Genomic DNA, 19835 nt, shown 5'->3' with positions numbered 1-19835 from the left:
CTCCTTGTTTCTGTTAATCTGAAAAGTTTCATTCAAAAATCTGTCCAGCAGAATTTTCCCTGTCAGGGAAAAAGGCGGAGTAGAAATAAATAGATACTGTAATAATAATGAAGCTGCTGTGATGTTATTGAGTAGCATTCACAGAAATTCATTGTAGCAGTTCCTTCCACAAATTCTTCCAATGTTGCCGAAAACTGGAATTGAAAATAAAGTTGCAAAATTACCAAATATGAGTGCAGCATTTTAAAAGTTTGAAATTTAGGTTTTAAAGGAACTGCACTTACTTGCCCAAATTCATCTGGGGATTATATGAGTGCAGAATCCGGTTCTCATGGCTGCCTTATGTCCAACATTGCTCAGGAATTCTAAGAAACCAAAAAAAAAAAAACCAGTTGAGTTTTGAAATCAGTGGTTAGAATCAGTGCAGTTTTGAAAGGCTCAGTCTACCATCTTGATTCCAAACGCTGCCCAAATATATCTGAACATAGATTAAATCCTGCCCCTTGAGCTTCCATAAGGATTTCTGTTCATGCTGTTCCTGTTGTTATGTTTGCGCTATTGCTCTGTTGCCAATCTCCAGACCTTGGTCTCCACAGGGCGGTGGAGGCCCACCGGGAGTTGCTGGGGAGCGTGGCCGGCTGGGTCCTCTTGGGAAAAAGGTAAGTGACAAAATTACAGAGAACGGCTGGAGATGGGGGACACTAATGTTGGTGTTAAGATGTGGATGATTTTCTAGGGTTCCTGTTATGAAGGGGAGTCAGCCCCATTCTTCTGTGTCTGTATGCATTTTAACAATATCACTTTGAAAGCCGTAAATATAAGAGGTCAGCTCTAGTGACGTTGGGAAAATGTGTGAATGCCTAGTTTGAAATGTGAAGTTGCTTCATGCTCGGAAGCAGTACAGAACAAGCATGATTCTTTCTCTCAAAGTTCTTCTGTAGCTCAAAATTAAAAATGAGATTCTGCACATATGCAGAGTGCAAATGCTGCAATTCCTACTGAAAATGTGTCAAATGCTTTGAATGCTGATGTATCCAGAAGGGATTTTTTCTGTCTCAGGTTTAACTATCAACATAGGCGGGGGTGGGGGGAGCTTACAGAACCTGCATTAAAGCCTCTCCTTAATGTGGTTGGTTGGGCAATGAAGATAGGTGCCATTTTAAGCCAATTTAATATAGTGCAGCAAATATTAAAGGCACAATCTTAGGGTCTCTGGAAGGGAAATCCCCAGAGATTCTCATCTCTGCTGGCTGAGTATGCGGTCTGCCCAAGGATGCCTCCTTGCTGCAGCTGTGGAAAACTCTCCAGTTGTTCCTCCTCTGTCGCCGATAAGGAGGGGAAAGGGGATGATCCACTGTCAGAGCCCTCCTCCCCCCAGAATGGAGATAAAGTTCCCTGGCCCTGAAGCTCACATACTTCGGGGGGGGGGGATTTAGGGTTACAGAAAGGAAAGAGAAATGTTCTAGTGTAAGCCCTGCAAGAATTTGAATTTGGTGGTTCCTCCATCTCGAGGCTTCCTTCCTGTAGTGGTTCTAAGGGGGTTGCTCGTGCGTAAGTTGCCGCCACCCCTGGCTAGGTTGCCTGGTTGAACCCTTTCTCTCTGGACAGCCTTACACTCGTGGCTGTCTCAGTCGCTGGCAGAATCCGTCAGTGGGCGTTTCTTGAACTTCTTCCAGCAAAGAAGTTCTTTGACGCCCAGTCTCCTCCTACTCTCCCTGCGCGGAAGTCTTCTGCGCAGGGAGGGTTTGGGCAGCGGAGGACCCGTGCTCTCCCCACCGGTCTCCGGTGAGGAGTCCAGGAGCCTTTTCTCCGATCCCCCCATCTGCCCCCCTTCTCCACTGGTGCTACGCTGATTTCCTTCCCCAGCGGATGGGCTGCCTCTCTCCCTACTGGGACCCTCTCCGGCATCCCTCTGGAGCCCTCTCTCCTCCTTTGGCTCCGATGGCAGTTCCCTGACACTTCCCTTCTCTCTTTGGGTTGCTGTGCCCAGATGTAGGAAGAGAAAGAGAGAAATAATAATAAAGCTTTGCATTTAGATGGCACTAAACACAAATAATAATAATAATTTCAGTATTTATACCCCGCCCATCTGGCTGAGTTTCCCCAGCCACTCTGGGCAGCTCCCAACAGAATATTAAACAGAATAAAACATCAAGCACTGAAAACTTCCCTAAACAGGGCTGCCTTCAAATGTTTTCTAAAAGTCAGATAGTTGTTTATTTCCTTGACATCTGATGGGAGGGCATTCCACAGGGTGGGTGCCACCACCGAGAAGGCCCTTTGCCTGGTTCCCTGTAACGTGGCTTCTCACAGTGAGTGACCCTCCAGAAGGCCGTCGGAGCTGGACCTCAGTGTCCGGGCTGAACGAGGAAGGTGGAGATGCTCCTTCAAGTGTTGAGAGCCCTTTATTTACATTATCTTGTTGCAATGTTTACAACCCTCCTGCATGTGAGATTAGTATTGTTACCCCCATATTTCAGATGGGAGTGCTTAAGCAGAGAAGGCAGATTTCCTAAGGTCACCTCATGAGCCTATTGCAGAAGCGATTCCAACCAGGGATTCATATCCGAGCCCCTTAAGTACTGTGTTATACTAGCTTGCATCCTAAGTTAAATTTATTATTTTTAACACAGGGCGAACCTGGCAATGCTGGTCCAAAGGGTCCCAATGGTCCCACTGGGCCCCGAGGAGAGACGGTAAGTGTGGCTCCGTGGAGGCTGGAAGCATTGCTGAACAGCATTTCCCCATTGAGAAACGAACAGCCAATCCCCACAGGCTCGCTTCTGAGAGGCTGAAGAGCTTGATCCCTGCAGCGAGGCCAGCGCTGGCAGCTCACAATCCACTTCACAGAGCCTCCGTTTCAACTCTCCCAATCCTCTCTTTCAAAGAACTCTCTTTGAACACATGAACCTTGGCCTTCTGACATGTCTAATTTTGAGGATCACATACACTGGCTGAAGACAGCTCTAAGCTCCAGGATGTGTTGCGCATTCATGTTCTGCACCTTTATGTCTTGTAGGGAGATGATGGGCGAGATGGAGTTGGCAGGGCAGGAGCTAAAGGCAGAAAGGTATGTACAGTCCCAGGGCTTGCCTTTATCCGATAGATACATGAATGGTCCCTAATCCACAAGGCACGTCTTAACGCAAGCTTTGCAGTTGAGTTTGGTGAAAGCAAAATGTGTATCAAGGAGCGCAAGGCCTCTTGCCCCTCCCAGGGTATCTTGCCTTGTAAGGCAACCCTGCCCATGTCCTCTTCCTGCATGCTTTGCGTGGCCCTCCCTATCTCCTGCCCTCAGGGCAGGCGTGATACCACCTCTCTCTTTCTCCAAAACTTTTCTTGTCTGTGTGGCCTTTGGCTAACCCACTTCATCCCTTTCCTTTCCCTAATGGTGTTGTTGTTGCTTAGTCGTTTAGTCATGTCCAACTCTTCGTGACCCCATGGACCAGAGCACGCCAGGCACTCCTGTCTTCCACTGCCTCCCACATCTTGGTCAAACTAATGCTGGTAGCTTCAAGAACACTGTCCAACCATCTTGCCCTCTGTCGTCTCCTTCTCCTTGCGCCCTCCATCTTTCCCAACATCAGGGTCTTTCCCAGGGAGTCTTCTCTTCTCATGAGGTGGTCAAAGTATTAGAGCCTCAGCGTCAGGATCTGTCCTTCCAGTGAGCACTCAGGGCTGATTTCCTTCAGAATGGATAGGTAGATCTTTTTGCAGTCCATGGGACTCTCAAGAGTCTCCTCCAACACCATAATTCAAAAGCATCCATTCTTTGGCGATCAGCCTACTTTATGGTCCAGCTCTCACTTCCATACATCACTACTGGGAAAACCATAGCTTTAACTATATGGACCTTTGTTGGCAAGGTGATGTCTCTGCTTTTTAAGATGCTGTCTAGGTGGCCACACATAAATCTTTGGGGAGGGATTTGCCTGTTTTCACCTGTGAAACTCTGCAATGTTTCAAGTATACTGCAAGTACTCTACAAGAATACACCCTGGTGGTATTGTATGAATCATAATAAAAACATTCTTGATAATGTTAGTCTTCACAGCGGTTGTGCTTAATTAGCAAAAATGATTTTATAAACAGGATGACCGAGAAATAAAATGGATGATAAAAGCCAAGACTAACAAGTTCAAACAATGTACGAAGTTATCTGAAGTATGCATATACAGAACTAGACTCCAGTGAAACTATTATTACTTAGAAAAGAAATCCTAGAGTCATTGTAAGCAGTACATGGCAGTGGGAAGGGGTTCCTTGGGACAATTCCACACCAGCCAATTACTTCCCATTTACAGCGTCTCAAGCATTCATGGGGGTGAGGAGCATCCAGGCAACATCAGTCTTATGTTGCATGAATCCCCCCCCCATGTTAATTTGCCCTTACAGGGGGTTGGGAACACAATTTCAAAGCAGAATTGATGGAGGTGGTTTGTTTCTGCTGAGTGGCGTGGCATGGCATGCCTGTTGGGTGCCTCCTCAGGTCTGGTATGGCACAGCTGGGAACATCTGAGCCCTTTTATTTCTGGGAACAGACAAGGGAAGGTCGCTGCCTTTGCTTCATTGAACCCACAATCTGTTTCTTATTTCCACAGGGAGAGCCGGGTTTCCCAGGATATCCAGGAATAAGGGTACTTAGAAAATTTTTTATTATGTTCCTTATGCTAAAATACAGTAGCTCATGAGTGATATGTGCCAGAGAGATAATGCTTTGCTCTGTTTTAAACAGGGTGCGCCTGGAGATAATGGTGGCGTTGGAGATCCTGGCCCCAAAGGAAGCAGAGGTCTCAGGGTAATGTAGCTCCCTGTGTTTGATAGTGGAACCTGCTTGGTTCATGTTCTACAAATCATTTTCTTTATTCCCAGTTTCATCCTGTTGCAGCTACTTGCATAGTTGTATTCGGTGCCTTTTTTGGGTAAAAAAAGAAGTCCCAGTACTCATATATTCATAAAAGTGCTCTAGGTGCCAGCACAAAATCGGTCTCAGACCATCAAAATGATCAGTTACAAGGCAAAGATCAGCTTCCACTTCCAGTTTACTAGAGAAGAGATCTCTAATAAACTCTGATTGGGCCAACTGCAGCTAAACACATCATAGAGTTAGACTCAAATGTGGCATGCTTGTCGAAGGTGCTTTCTGTTCACAGTAGTGCTGTTTTACAGCTCATGCTAGAGCATAAATCTAAATAAGTGTCCACGTACTTGTGCAAAAACTTGTGCAAGCTGTATTCAAAGCTGTATTCAAAGCTACCTGGTATTGCACTGCAGAAACATTTGCAAGTACTACTGGCTGTTTGTTTTTCACACACTATTTATGGATCCAACCTATTCTGCACAAACACACAGGAGTCTGCATAGTATACATGAACAAAAATGTTATTTAAACCATTTATATGCTTTTTTTGCCAACTGGTCCTCAAGGCAGCTTACAACGCTTGCTTAAAATAAAGATTATTTCAGCATAAGTAAGTCCAAATCATCAGGTAATAAAAGAGCCCCTACAACAGTTAACTAGTATAAACTTCCAAATGAAATTAAATGCTCTCAAATGTTTGGGTAACTTGTTGGAGAGCGGATTTCTGTTGAACATCTGGGGGGGGGGTGAGGAATTTCAGAACCCTCACAGCCTGCTCCCTCTCTCTCAGCAAGTGATGGGAGGTCAGGGCAGCCCCACAGACCAGGGCAGGGCAGAAATAATGGAGAGGGGAGGGTCTGCAGGTAGGCCAGGTAGAATCATGCTGGCTCTGTTTGCATTAATTCGAACCTCTCCAGGTAAACAACCCATAGCAGATGCGATTAACTTAAAAGGGCAGATGTGTGGGATTTGGATCAATCACATTTACTCTTGTTTGCTTTTTCCTGTTTAGGGAAGTGCAGGGGCACCTGGCGTACGAGGCCAAAAGGGAGAGAATGGATATCCCGGGCCAGAGGTAAGTTTGCAATACACACATTACTGGTCTGACATGTTGATTTTGCTGAAGAGTCTAGAATACTTTTACATTTCTTTCTATACTGAGCTTACTATTAAACTCACATACCATATTTCATCTCTGTTAATCTAATAGAATGATCCCGAGTTATCTTGAATGAACCTTTATTTCTTGTATATCTTTATTTTTATACCCCGCCTTTTCCCCTGACGGGACTCAAGGCAGCTTACAGATAAAATTAAGAACCATTAAAAACAGGAAAAACTCTGCAGTTGTGTGTGAGAGATTAAGGAATTATAAAGAATAAATTGTTATTGATCTGAACATTTCTAGCTTGCTTGTATTGCTTGAAAGTCTTATTTTTATTTATTTTATTTATTTTACTGTTTATTAAATTTGTATACTGTATATTGTATATTTGTATACCTGAAAGTCTCAGGGTGGTTCACAGGATAAAATCACAACATAAAAACATACGTGCAAAGTTTAAAGAAAGTTCCAAGAAGAAATGATAATACAGTGAGGGAACTGGCTCTTGCCAGCTGATGTGAACATCACTCCTATGACCCTACAACTGAATATTAATTTATACATCTTTTAGTAAAACAATAGCTGAAGATGTTAATCAATGCTTTTCTAATCTGAAATGAGACTGGAAGATGCAGAATAATCTAAAAATTAAACACCCAAATTGACAATTTTAAGTTATCAGTTTCAAAACTTGGACCGTTAAAGTTTGAACTCCAATTCTGAATTCTGAGGCAGAGGTTTCTGGTTTTGTGTGCATTTCAGGCTTTGCTTGTGATATCTCTGGGCTTGAGTCACCCACCCTCATGCCAGCCACACTTGTGCCATTTTGATAAGCGATTATTATATAAACTATCCAACTCCTGCTTGGTAATAATGAAAAAAGCAGTGAACAGCAGCAAAGAACCCCCTCTCAGTTCATTGGAATATAAGAAGAGCCCTGCTGGGTGAGACCAAAGGCCATAAATTATTTCCTTCTCCACCAGAGGTGCCAACTTCTGCAGGAGAAGGGGGCCATCATGGGGTGCATGATGTGACCCACACGGCATCAGGGTGTGGGTGGAGCCAAACGCAGTGGCTCCTTCTCCTCGGGGAGCTACTTTCCTGCTCCTTCCCCTCTGTGGCCTGCTTGCCTCTTCCTCCTTGAACATTTTCCTTTGAACCAACCTCCTCCCTGAAAATATGGGGGGGGGAGGCCAAAAGGGTTTGGCGCCTCAGAGATGGAAGCCCTGTTTTCCACCCTCCACCAACTTGAGTAATGAAGAGAGCTCCGGAATTATTTTCCCCTTAATTTCCCTGGTTTCTTCCCCCTCCTGTCAGGATCTAGGCTTAGTTTCCCCCAAGGTAACCCTCCTGTGACATTTTGGACCTCCTGGTCAGAACAGCCTCTGAAACCAGAGGCATCTGTTTTACAAAAAGAGTGGAAGAATTACGGCACTCCTTGCAGCGCCAACCTTATGCCTGTGGGATTTGGGGACAGCATAGAATGTGCCAAGGACTTGACTGAGGCTTGATGGTATAACCCAATCAGTAGAAAGGCAAGCGAAGCACCCTTCTAAACATTTCATGGATAAGGCACTCAGAATAGTGGTACTCAGATTTTTCGCTAAGAAGATCTACCGATGAAACTTTGGCTTGAATTCAAGGCACACAGTTATTTGGAAGAATGCACACAAAACACACACACACACACACACACACACACACTATATTTTTTTATTAATTTTCAAATATAAAAGTGATGCAGAATACAATGTCAACAAACAGGATCCGATGACAATAAATTGTAATTTGCTTCCTTCCTATTCCATTCCCTGGCAAGACTCTTCTGACTCCCCCCCCCCCCGCACACCCTTTGCCCTCCTCCCTGACTACTCAGTTGACTGAAATCTGTCAAGCTCCTATCAGACAAGCACTCTGAAACCCAAGTCTTGCAATTACAGTTGCATTTTAAAATCCTTTCTTTCAGGGACTCAAGGGTGACAGAGGAGAAGCAAGAGATGTAAGTCATCTTCTCATTCCGTAATTTTTCGTGCGGGTACCAAACTTCTTGTATTTCTTCATTTTTTTCACCGTTTGCCTTTCCTTTTCCTTTAAAGCAATGCACACTTGTACGCAACATCAAAGATAAATGCCGTGAGTCCATTTCTTTTGCCTCTAATGCTTAGTTTGATTTGGAGGAGATTATGAAGTCATTGACTTTCTTTCTTTCTTTCTTTTTCTTTCTTTCTTTCTGTTATTCACAGCCTGCTGTTATGGTAAGTCCATATTAGATTCCTCAGTTTCTGGCACCAGAAATGGATGCAAGCTGTGGCTTCAAAGGAACGGACTGGTTTGTAGTTGCAGAATATGTCCCTTGCTATTTTGGAAGCAAATGTGTTTGATCATATTCCTTTCTTGTTTAATGTATCCACTACCTGCAGGTCCTAGGGAATGTCCAGTTTACCCCACAGAACTGGCATTTGCTATAGATACCGCCACTGGGGGAAGTGCAGACATTTTCAACAGAACGAAGCAAGCAGTGTTGACAATTGTTAACAACCTCACAATTGCTGAAAGCAACTGTCCCAGGGGTGCCCGGGTTGCGTTAGTTACCTATAACAGCGAAGTCACCACTGAGATCCGTTTTGCTGACTCCCGGAGGAAAGGAAATCTCATCAAACAGATTCAAGAGCTCCAAATGCCACAGACATCAAAACAGCGAAGCTTAGAAACGGTCATGTCTTTTGTGGCCAGGAATACCTTCAAACGTGCCCGCAGTGGGTTCCTCATGCGGAAAGTGGCTGTTTTCTTCAGCAATGGGCCAACAAGAGCATCTGCAGAACTTAACAATGCTATCATGAAATTATATGATGCGGGAGTTGTGCCTGTGTTCCTTACCTCCAGAGAGGACAGACCCCTCATAAATGCACTGCAGGTTTGCATCGCTTCAACTTTTCTTCTCCTCCAGGGGTATTTTGTGGGATTAAAGCCACAGCCATTCTCCAGGGACTGGCCATCAGGCATATTGCCCTCTTTTAAAGCCTTAAAAAAAGAAGTGGCATATGTATTAAAGCATTTATAAATATGAAAAAGAAACGCTTTTCATTTTTATGCACTGTAAAAAAGCATGATGAAACTGACTGCCTGATTTCTAGCTCTCAGCCACCATCTCCTGTGTAGTCTGAAGGCAGGTCTAAAAAGCATAAGCTGCTCTAAGTTTTCAGAAGTCAACCGAATCTTCTGTTTGGCCTCAGCTATTCATGGGCTGTCTACACCAATCAATGTTTGATGCCTGTTTTCTTTTTTTGTCTAAACCAGATCAACAATACTGGTGGGCAAGCCATCGTATTTTCTGGCAACAGGGATCAACTGAACCAAATTATTAGGAGAGTAATAACGTGCCACGTTTGTCTAGGTAAGGTTCTTGGGTTTCTTTCCTATATAATGTACTTTTCAAGGACAGTACAGTTTGCAGCCATTACTAGGAATTTGCTTTAGCTGCACTGTACAGACAATACGATCTTCTGCCAGCTAGGCAGGGCCTCTTGTCAGGAAAGGCTTTAAACCTTTGTCCCTTGTCTGCCACACTGCAGAGCCATTCAAGAAACTGCCACCTTCAAATTTACTTTTGGTACTGAAGTGTAGGTACCTTTACATTGTAGGCCAGGGTCAGGGCTCTGTGCCAGTGCAGAACCATCCATTGTACATTTGAGCAGCTGCTGGACCCCTAAAACCCATGCCTTGTGAGGTGCCAAACCCGTTTGTCTTAGTGAGGTGCAAATATACAGTATATGCTTATGAGAAGGGTCCACAGGATCTGCTTGGGAGTTGTTGTTTTCCTGGAGGTCTACCACTTGAAGCCAGGTACAGAACCGTAGCTCAGCCAGGCAGAAACAGGCTATTAATTAAAGTAAAGGGTGCTCCCGAGCATATGTTCAGCCAAGAATTCATAGTCAGACCCAAAATCCACACCTGGTTTACCACACCCCTCAAAGTGTTCTATTCCAGCAACACAATTTAGGAAAGTGGGGCAGCGGAGCTTTTTTGTGTTGCTGTTGTTAAACAAAGTGGGAATCAGAAACCCTTCTGGATCTACTGTGAATAGAGATCTTTCAGTAGATCCCAATCTGCCCACCCCTAATATGAAAGTGTTTTTCAGTTGGAAATGTCCACATCACACATTGTTTGTTGCACAATGCACTAATTTTATAGTGATTTTATTCTGAATATTGTATCTAACTGAAAGAGCACTTTTTGTTTGCAAAGTCCCTTATTGTGGCAACGTGCTAAGTTGTTTTCTGGTTTATGGGCCATTAAATTAGTGCCATACGGATAAAGGTAAAAAGCCCTATCTTGCCCAAACCTCTGGAGGCAGTCACAGTACATATGCCATGACTGATAAAAGGTAAAGGACCCCTGGATGGTTAAGTCCAGTCAAATTCAACTATGGGGTTGCGGCGCTCATCTCCACTTTCAGGCTGAAGAAGGTGCCGTTTCTCCACAGACAGCTTTCCGGATTATGTGGCCAGCATGACTAAACCACTTCTGGCACAACAGATGGATGCCAGAGTGCACAGAAATGCTGTTTACCTTCCCACCGCAGTGGTACCTATTTATCTACTTGCGCTGGTGTGCTTTCGAACTGCTAGGTTGGCAGGAGCTGGGACAGAACAACGGGAATTCACCCCATTGCAAGAATTCGAACTGCCAGCCTTATAATTGGCAAGCCCAAGAGGCTCAGTGGTTTAGACCACAGCTCCACCTGCGTCCCATGCAGAAGAACCATTGGTGGTTCTGGCATCTTTCGGCTCACAGCAGTGCTGTTCAAGTGCCTTCATTCTACCCTGTGATACTTAGCCCCTGCAGGGTTCCTGCAGTTATAAACTGAAGTATAAAAACTGGCTTCACTTAGCTAGTGCAGCAATGCCATAACTTCATGGACAGCTGTCCAATTCACTGGTAGTAATTGCAGCATTTTGCTGGGGAGAGAATCAACGGACCTGTCACATCTTCATCTTTTGCCCAAACTGTACACTCATTTTGAGGGAATTTTAAAACCATTTGCTTTCTTTGAAATTCTCAAAATTATTTGGAAGCTACCAGAAGTTGTGATTCTGATGCAATATGCCAATTCAGGTTCCTACACCCTCTTGTTACTGTGAAGCTGAAGGATGTTGATTTCAGATATTTGAGTTAACTGTGATATGTTTATTCCTTTAGATGTATGTGATCCTGATTCTAGCTGTGGTCCCACAAGACCTTTTACCAGAGACAGGCGGGCTGCTCCTACAGATGTTGACATTGATATAGCATTCATTCTAGACAGCTCTGAAAGCACCACCCATCTGCAATTCAGAGAGATGAAGAACTACATTTCGTATGTAGTAAGCCAGCTGGAAACAAGCTCTGACCCCAAGGTATCCCAGCACCATGCCAGGGTGGCCGTCATCCAACATGCTCCCTATGAGTTTGAATCAAACTCAAGTACATCTCCCGTCCAGGTGGAGTTGTCCCTGACAGATTATGGATCCAAAGACAAGCTGATGGATTTCATTAGCAACCAAATGGCACAGCTGTATGGCACACGGGCTATGGCGAGTGCAATTGAATATACGACAAAACACATATTTGAGAGTGCGCCAAACCCTAGAGATCTCAAAGTCATAGTCTTGATGATGACTGGAGAGATTAAAAGCAAAGAACTCGAACACCTTCAGAGAGTTATTGTAGAAGCTAAATGCAAAGGATACTTCTTTGTCATTTTGGGCATTGGCAGGAAAGTGAACATCAAGAGCATCTACAGTTTGGCAAGTGAGCCCAATGATGTCTTCTTCAAATATGTCGATAAGCCCTCTGAGCTCCATGAAGAGGCTTTGCTGCGCTTTGGGAACCTCTTGCCATCTTTTATTAGCAGTAAGTATATGCAGTGGCACAGCAGTGGGAAATTTGATGCTGACCATGAAATGTGCAAGGGGAGGTGGGGGTGAAGTGTGCATTGCCCCCCATGGACATTTGAGCCAGGTGAAAGGGGCACTGATGCTCTGATGCCAAGTACTTCAGACTCGGGGCAGTATACTTCATTTGTGGAAGAAGAAGAAGATGGTGATGTACTTGTTTAGTTCATGTCACACCTTTCCCTCAGTGCAGGACCTAAGACAGCCCATGACATGCATTAAAAACAGATACAGTATGCGCACACACACACACACACACACACACACCCCAATCAGGTATAAATATTTTTAAAGGTGACACTGAACCAAAACAAGTTGAAACCATTTAAAACCATTGAAGAAGAAAATATGCAATGCCCACCATTCAAAGACCCGGTCGCAACAGCCAGTTAGTTCCAGAGTCTGGGAGCAGCCACCAAGAAGGCCCTCTTGTGCCTGTGGGGATGGTGGGGCCAAGAGAGAGGCTGCCCCCGAAAATCTCCAAAGCCAGGCAGGGTCATATTGTGAGAGACAGTCCTTCAGAAAGCCTGGACCCCAACTGGGCTTTATAGGTCATAAATAGGATATGAAGCAGCTCCCATGCGGCTCTAGTAAACCCTCCCCTCAGAGTCGCTGCTGCTCTCCCACAAAAGGGCCAACTCAGCTGTGCCGCATCAACTGCCGTTCCTGCAGCTTCCTAGCCACTGATCTTTCACCAAGTGCACATTTGCTCTCCAAGGGGGCTGGAAGAGAGTTATATGCAAGGCCCTGAGGAGGCATGGGGTCAAAAGGTGGAGGGCCTCAGCAGCAATGCAAGGTCCCTCTGAGTTGCAGCACACATGCCAGAGCAGCATCAAGCACACAGTTGGGGGCGGGGCGATACTGGCCCCAAGGGACCTCCTCTATACCAAGCTCTCTACAGCTTAGCGTGCAGCTCTGCAGTCCTAAAGAAGAGTGCTTTAAGACAGATTTCAAAACATGCCGTTGGCAGGCATGTAGCTGTACCAGAAAACTCATACCTTGCATGAATATTATGTGAAGTTTTTCTCATGCTGCTGAGAAACAGTGGTACTATTCAGGCTTGGCTGCCATATAATCCAGGCTACACAGGGACTACTGATTTTAAGACCCCAAACAGATGGGTCTGCTGAACTAAATGCATAAAAGATCATATATAAAGTTTTCCCACAAAAAAACTGGATACTGTGATTCTAAAATCCAAGAGACATGTGCATTTCTCTTAAGGGATTCCTCAATTTCTGTTCTAGACTCTAGTAATTACTGGTAAAGTTGAAATCATAAACACTTTTTGTGGAAAGTCATCTTGTGTCTATTTAGGATCACAGCTTTATAGTCATCCTTTCAGTTGTCAACAATTTCCAGCTTTCTGTTGCAGACCTAAAACTCTTTGAACTCTAATTTGGTAAAATCTCTTGTTTCTTCCCCTTTTTTAGGTCAACCGATAAGATATTTAAGTCTACAGCATAGTCTCCCCCATTATAGCTAAAGAAGAACTTCCTTTAGTTGCTGGCAGAATTACAGCCTCCACATATTTTGCTTATATCGTAATTAGAAGCAGCAGAATGGAGAGCTGTGTTTTATTACTTGCAAGACTGAAACCATTTTTCATTGGGAAGAACGGAAGAAGAGATTATGCAAATTACTATTCTTCCTTGTATATAATAAATGCTAAATATTAAAATGTTTAGATATGGCCCCTATCATACTTACTAGACTACTTTTATTATGGTTTAAATTGAAATAGTATGTTTGGCCAGGGAGAATGGCTTTGTTCAAATTCTGCTTGTATTTTTAGGTGAAAATGCCTTTTACCTGTCTCCAGACATCAGGAAACAATGTGATTGGTTTCAAGGTGATCAGCCAGTCAAAAAATTTGGCCAGAAAGAAGTGTAAGTCTAATGAGTTTTTAGTATTCTGAATAGAAGGAAAAGACAGATGATTGAACAGTAGCAGCTTATTCCCAAAATCAGATGAAATACATGTTTTTTTGCCAGCGGTATGCATGTTTTCTGTTTCTGACAAATACACTTTTAAGATGAATTAATTCTCTTTCCTGTATAAGAGTGTGAGGCACACAGTGAGAAAAGGAACGTTTTGTATGTTTCACTTTTCAAGGTTTTAGCTCCAGTACCCCTCGTTTGGGAGATTTTTGCTGGCTTGTTTGGAAGACATAAGCCTGCATGCCAGTCTGCAAAGCTAACATTGAGATCTACTGAAGGCAAGGAATTAGACTTATCTTGACAATGGGTGTAGAAAAGATAATGAACAAGGGATTATTTTTACAGTTATTCTTCCCAGTCTCCTGCATTCTAAAAGTTGATATTGGAAGGTGCCTCAAACTGAGAAATTCCATGTAGCAATCTAGTTAGTCTTTTCCTCTGGGAAGTACATTGGATCATAGCAACATCATTAAATTTAAGATTAAATGGATCAGGAAACTTTATAAGAACTGTAAAGCACTTTGCTCATGGGGGGAAATATACACATATCCATAACTAATTTTTGTTTCTTCAATTAGAAACATTCCAAATAATGTTACCTCCACACCTACTACTACAAAAGAAAAACTGGAAGGTATGTACAAATGTCTTTAGCATATTTTATCCTTAGGATATTTGATCCTTACATGTTGCATTTTGGCGGCAGTTAAGGACCACCCCTTTTCTTTGGTAAAGGACAAACTACACATTGTACACAAATGCACAAATGTGTTGGGCTTTTTGAAAAAAAGGAAAGGAAAAGGAGCTGCAGGAGGCTGCAGTCTTGAGTGGAGGAGCCGCAAAGACAAGTGGTGCATATTTGTTCTCTAGAGCAGGGTTTCCCATCATCCCTGACCACTGGTCTTGCTAGCTGGGGATGATGGGAGTTGTAGTCCAAAAACAGCAGTTGGGAACAGAAAAACAGATGCTGTGGGAAAGTTAAGCACCTTTCTCTCTGCAGCTCCTCCAGTCACCATTACAGTCAAGCAATGCAACTGTTCAATAAAGAGACAAAACAGAAACCATTGAGTTGTATCTAAAACTACTGTCTTGTTCGCACAAGGTCTTCTGCTTGGGCAGCCGAACTTTACCTTGCTCTCCTCTGCCTGCACAGCCTGCAAATTCTAGGAGTTCCCCCAACCCTCAAGAGCAGACTGGAGGGCCATGGAGAGGGGAGAGGGAGGGGAAGTTTTGTTATGCAAGTGGCAGTCTTTGCACAAATGGAAGAAGTCTGGTGAATACAAGCCACTGGAGTTTTGTTACAGGCACCTGTAGTTAAAGCGTAGTTTGCTGCTAGGTTAGCTTAGTTTTAATTGAAGCCTCATCCCATATACTCCAACCAAAAATCTGACCTTTCATTGAAATTCTGTGCTCCCAGAAGATTGGTCTGCACTAAAACAAAAATTAAATGATCAGAACATTTTGCCCTGATGGAGTTCTTCTGACGAAATTCCATGTGATGTTTGTGTAAATAAATCACTCACTGAGCTGAGTGACATCCATGATGCAGTTAAGGACATTGAATTTCTTAGCTATATGCTGGGTTGGTTTTATGCCCATTGTTTTCCACTGTATTACACTTTTCTGGTTAATCTCACAGCCAAGTCAGCCCATTTCAGTCATCTGACTGGGAACATTGTCATTTGGACCAAATAAGCCAATACCGTTTCAGAAACACATTGTCTCCGTGTGTTGCAATGCATATTGTAAAAAATTCATACCATATGCTGTTAGCAGGAGAGCTTCCAAATCATTATTGTCCACATAAACAGATTAATGAAAGTCAAGTGGCACGTATATGTTAAATTGTTAGAAAGAATAATCTTGGTAGAGGAAGATAAATAACTTCGTCTTCCATCAGTATACACAATGTGGATAGATTTAAATATTTTGTGTAGATTTTAGTGTGTGTTAAATAAATAAATATTTTGTGAAGATTGATTAAAAATTCAGTCCCATACTCATATTAATGCTGTTGCATTAATATGTGTTCCTCTACCAAATGCTTCTTTCTAGTAATTTAAACATGCCTGTGCCCTCTGACTTTTATTAACTTGTTTCCATGGACCATAACAAATCAGGAGATCTCTTGTTCTCTATGGGTTGTTTTTCAGCCTGAAGACTAATAAAATAAAATCAAAAAACCCCACTATACAGTAGACTTTCATTTTTTTTTAAAAAAAGGCATGGAGCAGCAGGATCATTATAATACAGTGGATCATTCAAACAAGTTCATTAGAATAAATTTCACTAACAAGTGAAGATAGAGAGGAATCATTTCAAAACTACTGTCTTCAACAGGGATCTCGCCAGTCCCACCACAAGTCTTTTATCAGTGGGATGTTTCACATTCTGCAGACTTCCTAAGCAAGCAAGCAGGCAGGCAAGCGAAATTAATGTCTACAACATTGGTGCAAAACTAGAACCTAAGTTGTACAAACAGCAGATGAGCTGGTATGATAGCCTGCTTCTAGGCTGCATCAGTGTTGACTCCTGCATAATTCCCTGCCCATACAAAACCAGAGTATCAGGGAGAAGTGTTCTAGCCAAGCCCTCTCTTTGACATGCTGGTTTTCTTGAGGTGGTTAATGTGATAGAGCTCAGACACAGGTTGGGCCCTCAGCTGTTCTTTATGAGTACTGGGCCTAAATAGACAGAAAAGCCCCAAATACCCACTTACAGAAATAATAATAATAATAATAATAACAACAACAACAACAACAACAACAACAACAACAACAACAATAATAATTTGTACCCCGCTCATCTGGCTGGGTTTCCCCAGCCACTCTGGGCAGCTTCCAACAAAGTATTAAAATACAGTGGTCTGTTAAACATTAAAGGCTTCCCTAAAGAGGGCTGCCTTCAGATGTCTTCTAAATGTCAGGTATTTGTTTATCTTTTTGACATCTGGTGGGAGGGCATTCCACGGGGGGGGGGGTGCCACTACCGAGAAGGCCCTCTGCCTGGTTCCCTGTAGCTTTGCTTCTCACAATGAGGGAACTGCCAGAAGGCCCTCGGTGCTGGACCTCAGCGTCCGGGCAAAACGATGGGGGTGGAGACGCTCCTTCAGGTATACTGGGGCCGTTTAGGGCTTTAAAGGTCAACACCAACACTTTGAATATCCCCAGTTGGGACACTACATATGTTAAACACAGCTTTCCACACTTTTCATGTTGGTGACACACTTTTTAGACATGCATCATTTCACAGCACATTAATTCAATTTGACTAGCAAAATGGAGGTTAAATTAATCCCTTTCCAGTCCCGGGAGGAGTGTGGGGAGAGATCATGTGACACGCCTACACACTGCAGCTGACACACTAACATATCGTGACACACAATTTGGAAAGCTCTGTGTTCCACTGCTGAACAGTTCTGACTGTCAAAATTTTTCCAAATGTTTAGTTGGAATCTCCCTTCTTGTAACTTGAAGCCATGGGTTCAAGTTTTACCTTCCAGAGCAGGAGAAAACAAGCATGCTCCCTCCTCCATGTGACAGCCCTTGAGATATTTGAAGATGGCTATCCTATCTCCTCCCAGTCTCCTCTTTTCCACGCTAAACACACCCAGCTCCTTCAAGCGCTCCTCATAAAACCTGGTTTCCAGACCCTTGATCCTCTTGGTTGCCCTCCTCTGCACACATTCCAGCTTGTCAACATCTGTGTCCAGAACTAGACACAGCATTCCAGGTGTGGTCTGACCAAGGCAGAAGAGAGTGGGACTACTGCTTCCCTTGATCTGGACACTAGATCAATTTTCACTGGCCTGTTTTTAAAGGGCTGCCCCTCTTACGGGTTTCTAACTAGATTTTTTGGCTTCTGCAAACCTTGCCCAAGTCTGCTGAGGCCTCCCTTGATGTGTTAGAATGGTGCCATTTTCACTACATGAGTATTGGTAGTTGTCTTTGAACATTGGAAATAGACAATTGGAAATAATTGACCATCCAGGTTAAGCACCAGCCCTTAAGTGGCAATTGGAGTTGTTTTGAAATTAAATCAGCCAAACAAAGGGAATGCTATATTTGGAGTGCACTTATTTGAGGTCTCTTGGGTTTTTATGGATGATCTCTTTCTCTATTCTTTTAAAAATGCAGTCTACTTGCTTTCTTCTTTGAAGCCTTATGCCAGCTTCTGTTTTTGACAGTGGTTAAGCACGCAGGTGAAGTCCAAATAACTGATATCACAGAAAACAGCGCTAAACTGCACTGGGTGAACCCTGAACCTCAACATGTCTTTGTCTATGACATCACAATCACCTCTGCACATGACCACTCTCTAGTCCTGAAGCTCAATTTGACTGGCACTGAACGGGTCATTGGAGGCCTCAGGAGTGGGCAGAAATACAATGTCTTTGTGACTGGCTACCACAATGCACAGGCCAAAGCAACCTACAGAGGAACATTTAGCACAAGTAAGTTTGCCTTGTTTCTTGGGATTGAATTCACTCGCTTTCAGATGTTAGAAATATTAAGAACAGGGAGGAAATTAACATTGCATTAATAATGTTGACTCATGCTCAGACAATGCACAAAAATTGGCATTCTAGAAGCTGAAAATGTTGTGAATTTTTTCTTTGTAAAGGCTTGAGTTTTCCAAAAGCGAGTGAACTGGATTTGATTATTTCTAGCACTTCAGGGTAACAACTGTCTCCTGAAGAGAACCAGATTGGAAAATATTGACCGGGGAGGGGGAGGGGTTTAGCAGCTGGAGGAAATTCATCTATATAGTCAGTTAATCAAACATCTGTAACTAATGTCCCCAGTGGAAACCAATACTCATTTCAAAATCTTGTGCTTCATGTTGAATGATGTCCCAACTGTTATTTACCAAGCTTAATTCAGTGGTTTGTAAAAAGAGATCTCTTCTTCCTCCGTTTAAAAAATGACACCTCTAGTTCCCAGCTAGAGATTTCTGTGGGTGACTTTGATATAAATGAAAATGTATACAAGGTGTTGCTTAGGAGGTTACTATGAGGTACTCCACCCCTCACACCCCACAATTTCTTTGCTTTCCCTTTGCAGAGAGTATGCCATTGCCCAAGCTACCTGCAGCAGCTGTAGCCAATCTGATGGTGAACACTGATCCATTGGAAGGACCGGAAACAGGTGAGTCCAGGGCTCCTGAGGTATCAAAGTGGTGTCCCGTTTTCAGCTGGGCTCCCTGACAGATTTTTCTTTTAAAGTAAGGGGCACTTAGGTGGCGTGTTTTCTGAAATAAGGACAAATAATTTCTGTAAAGAGGATGCACATAAAAGATGCACATAATGTTTCAAAGCACATTGATGTTCCCAAATAAGAGGCAAAGATTTAAATTAAAGGGAGTCCATTAACATATGGAGCACCCGGCATTCATAATCATATGCCAGGGAGAGCCAACAAGTAGTCTCATTATAACTGATGCTCAGTGATGCTCCACCAACCAAGCCAAAAATGTAGAATGTATTAATTTTGTAAAGAGGAGGGGGGAAGTGAGCTTTGCAGAAAAGCAATACATTCAGCAGGTGTTTCAGATGTTCAAAGAAAAGCCAGCAGGGTGCTTGACTGATTCAGTGTAATATGGAAAGCAATGACATGGGCATTTCTTTAGTTGCGAGATGCATGGCCTTCAAATGAATGTGGCTCTGCCGCTTTGAACATTGCACTGAAAACACAAAGAAAAGGGGAGCCTGCTGATGGAGTAGTCGCTTGAGAGGAAAATACCTGCAATTTGAATATCCATAGTTTCTGTCATATTAGTGACTGAAACGCACTGTCTGCATGCCTAGAAAAATCACCCAGGAAGAAATGCCAGCAGTTTCAATGTGCACAGTTCATTTCATCCCAGCACTGTGCTGAAATTCTTCTGAGGGGACATGTGTCCCATTAGCCCCACCTTCAGCATTGCACGACTTAATGCTTAATAATGCAATCCTAGTCTTGTCACCTTAGAAGTATGGCCCACTGAATTCAGTGGCA

At 43.3% G+C, this 19835-nt stretch overlaps 1 protein-coding gene across 14 annotated transcripts in view; it reads left to right on the top strand.

The window, feature by feature from the left end:
* The window catches only part of COL6A3 (collagen type VI alpha 3 chain), a 107852-nt gene that overhangs the window by 72460 nt on the left and 15557 nt on the right, over positions 1–19835 (top strand). For all 14 annotated transcript variants that reach the window (XM_081849254.1, XM_081849253.1, XM_081849252.1 and 11 more), the window contains 15 exons: positions 597–659; positions 2634–2696; positions 3020–3070; positions 4602–4637; positions 4736–4798; positions 5874–5936; positions 7933–7965; positions 8063–8099; positions 8210–8880; positions 9264–9360; positions 11166–11858; positions 13695–13788; positions 14418–14473; positions 18026–18292; positions 18903–18986. In XM_081849254.1, the coding sequence (XP_081705380.1) occupies positions 597–659; positions 2634–2696; positions 3020–3070; positions 4602–4637; positions 4736–4798; positions 5874–5936; positions 7933–7965; positions 8063–8099; positions 8210–8880; positions 9264–9360; positions 11166–11858; positions 13695–13788; positions 14418–14473; positions 18026–18292; positions 18903–18986 (2371 nt within the window). The remainder of the gene's footprint in view (positions 1–596; positions 660–2633; positions 2697–3019; positions 3071–4601; positions 4638–4735; positions 4799–5873; positions 5937–7932; positions 7966–8062; positions 8100–8209; positions 8881–9263; positions 9361–11165; positions 11859–13694; positions 13789–14417; positions 14474–18025; positions 18293–18902; positions 18987–19835) is intronic.

Source organism: Podarcis erhardii (genome assembly GCF_964252035.2).
Source record: "Podarcis erhardii genome assembly, chromosome: 1".
In the NCBI taxonomy this organism is placed as follows: Eukaryota; Metazoa; Chordata; class Lepidosauria; order Squamata; family Lacertidae; genus Podarcis; species Podarcis erhardii.
This window is presented reverse-complemented; position numbering and strand designations above follow the sequence as displayed.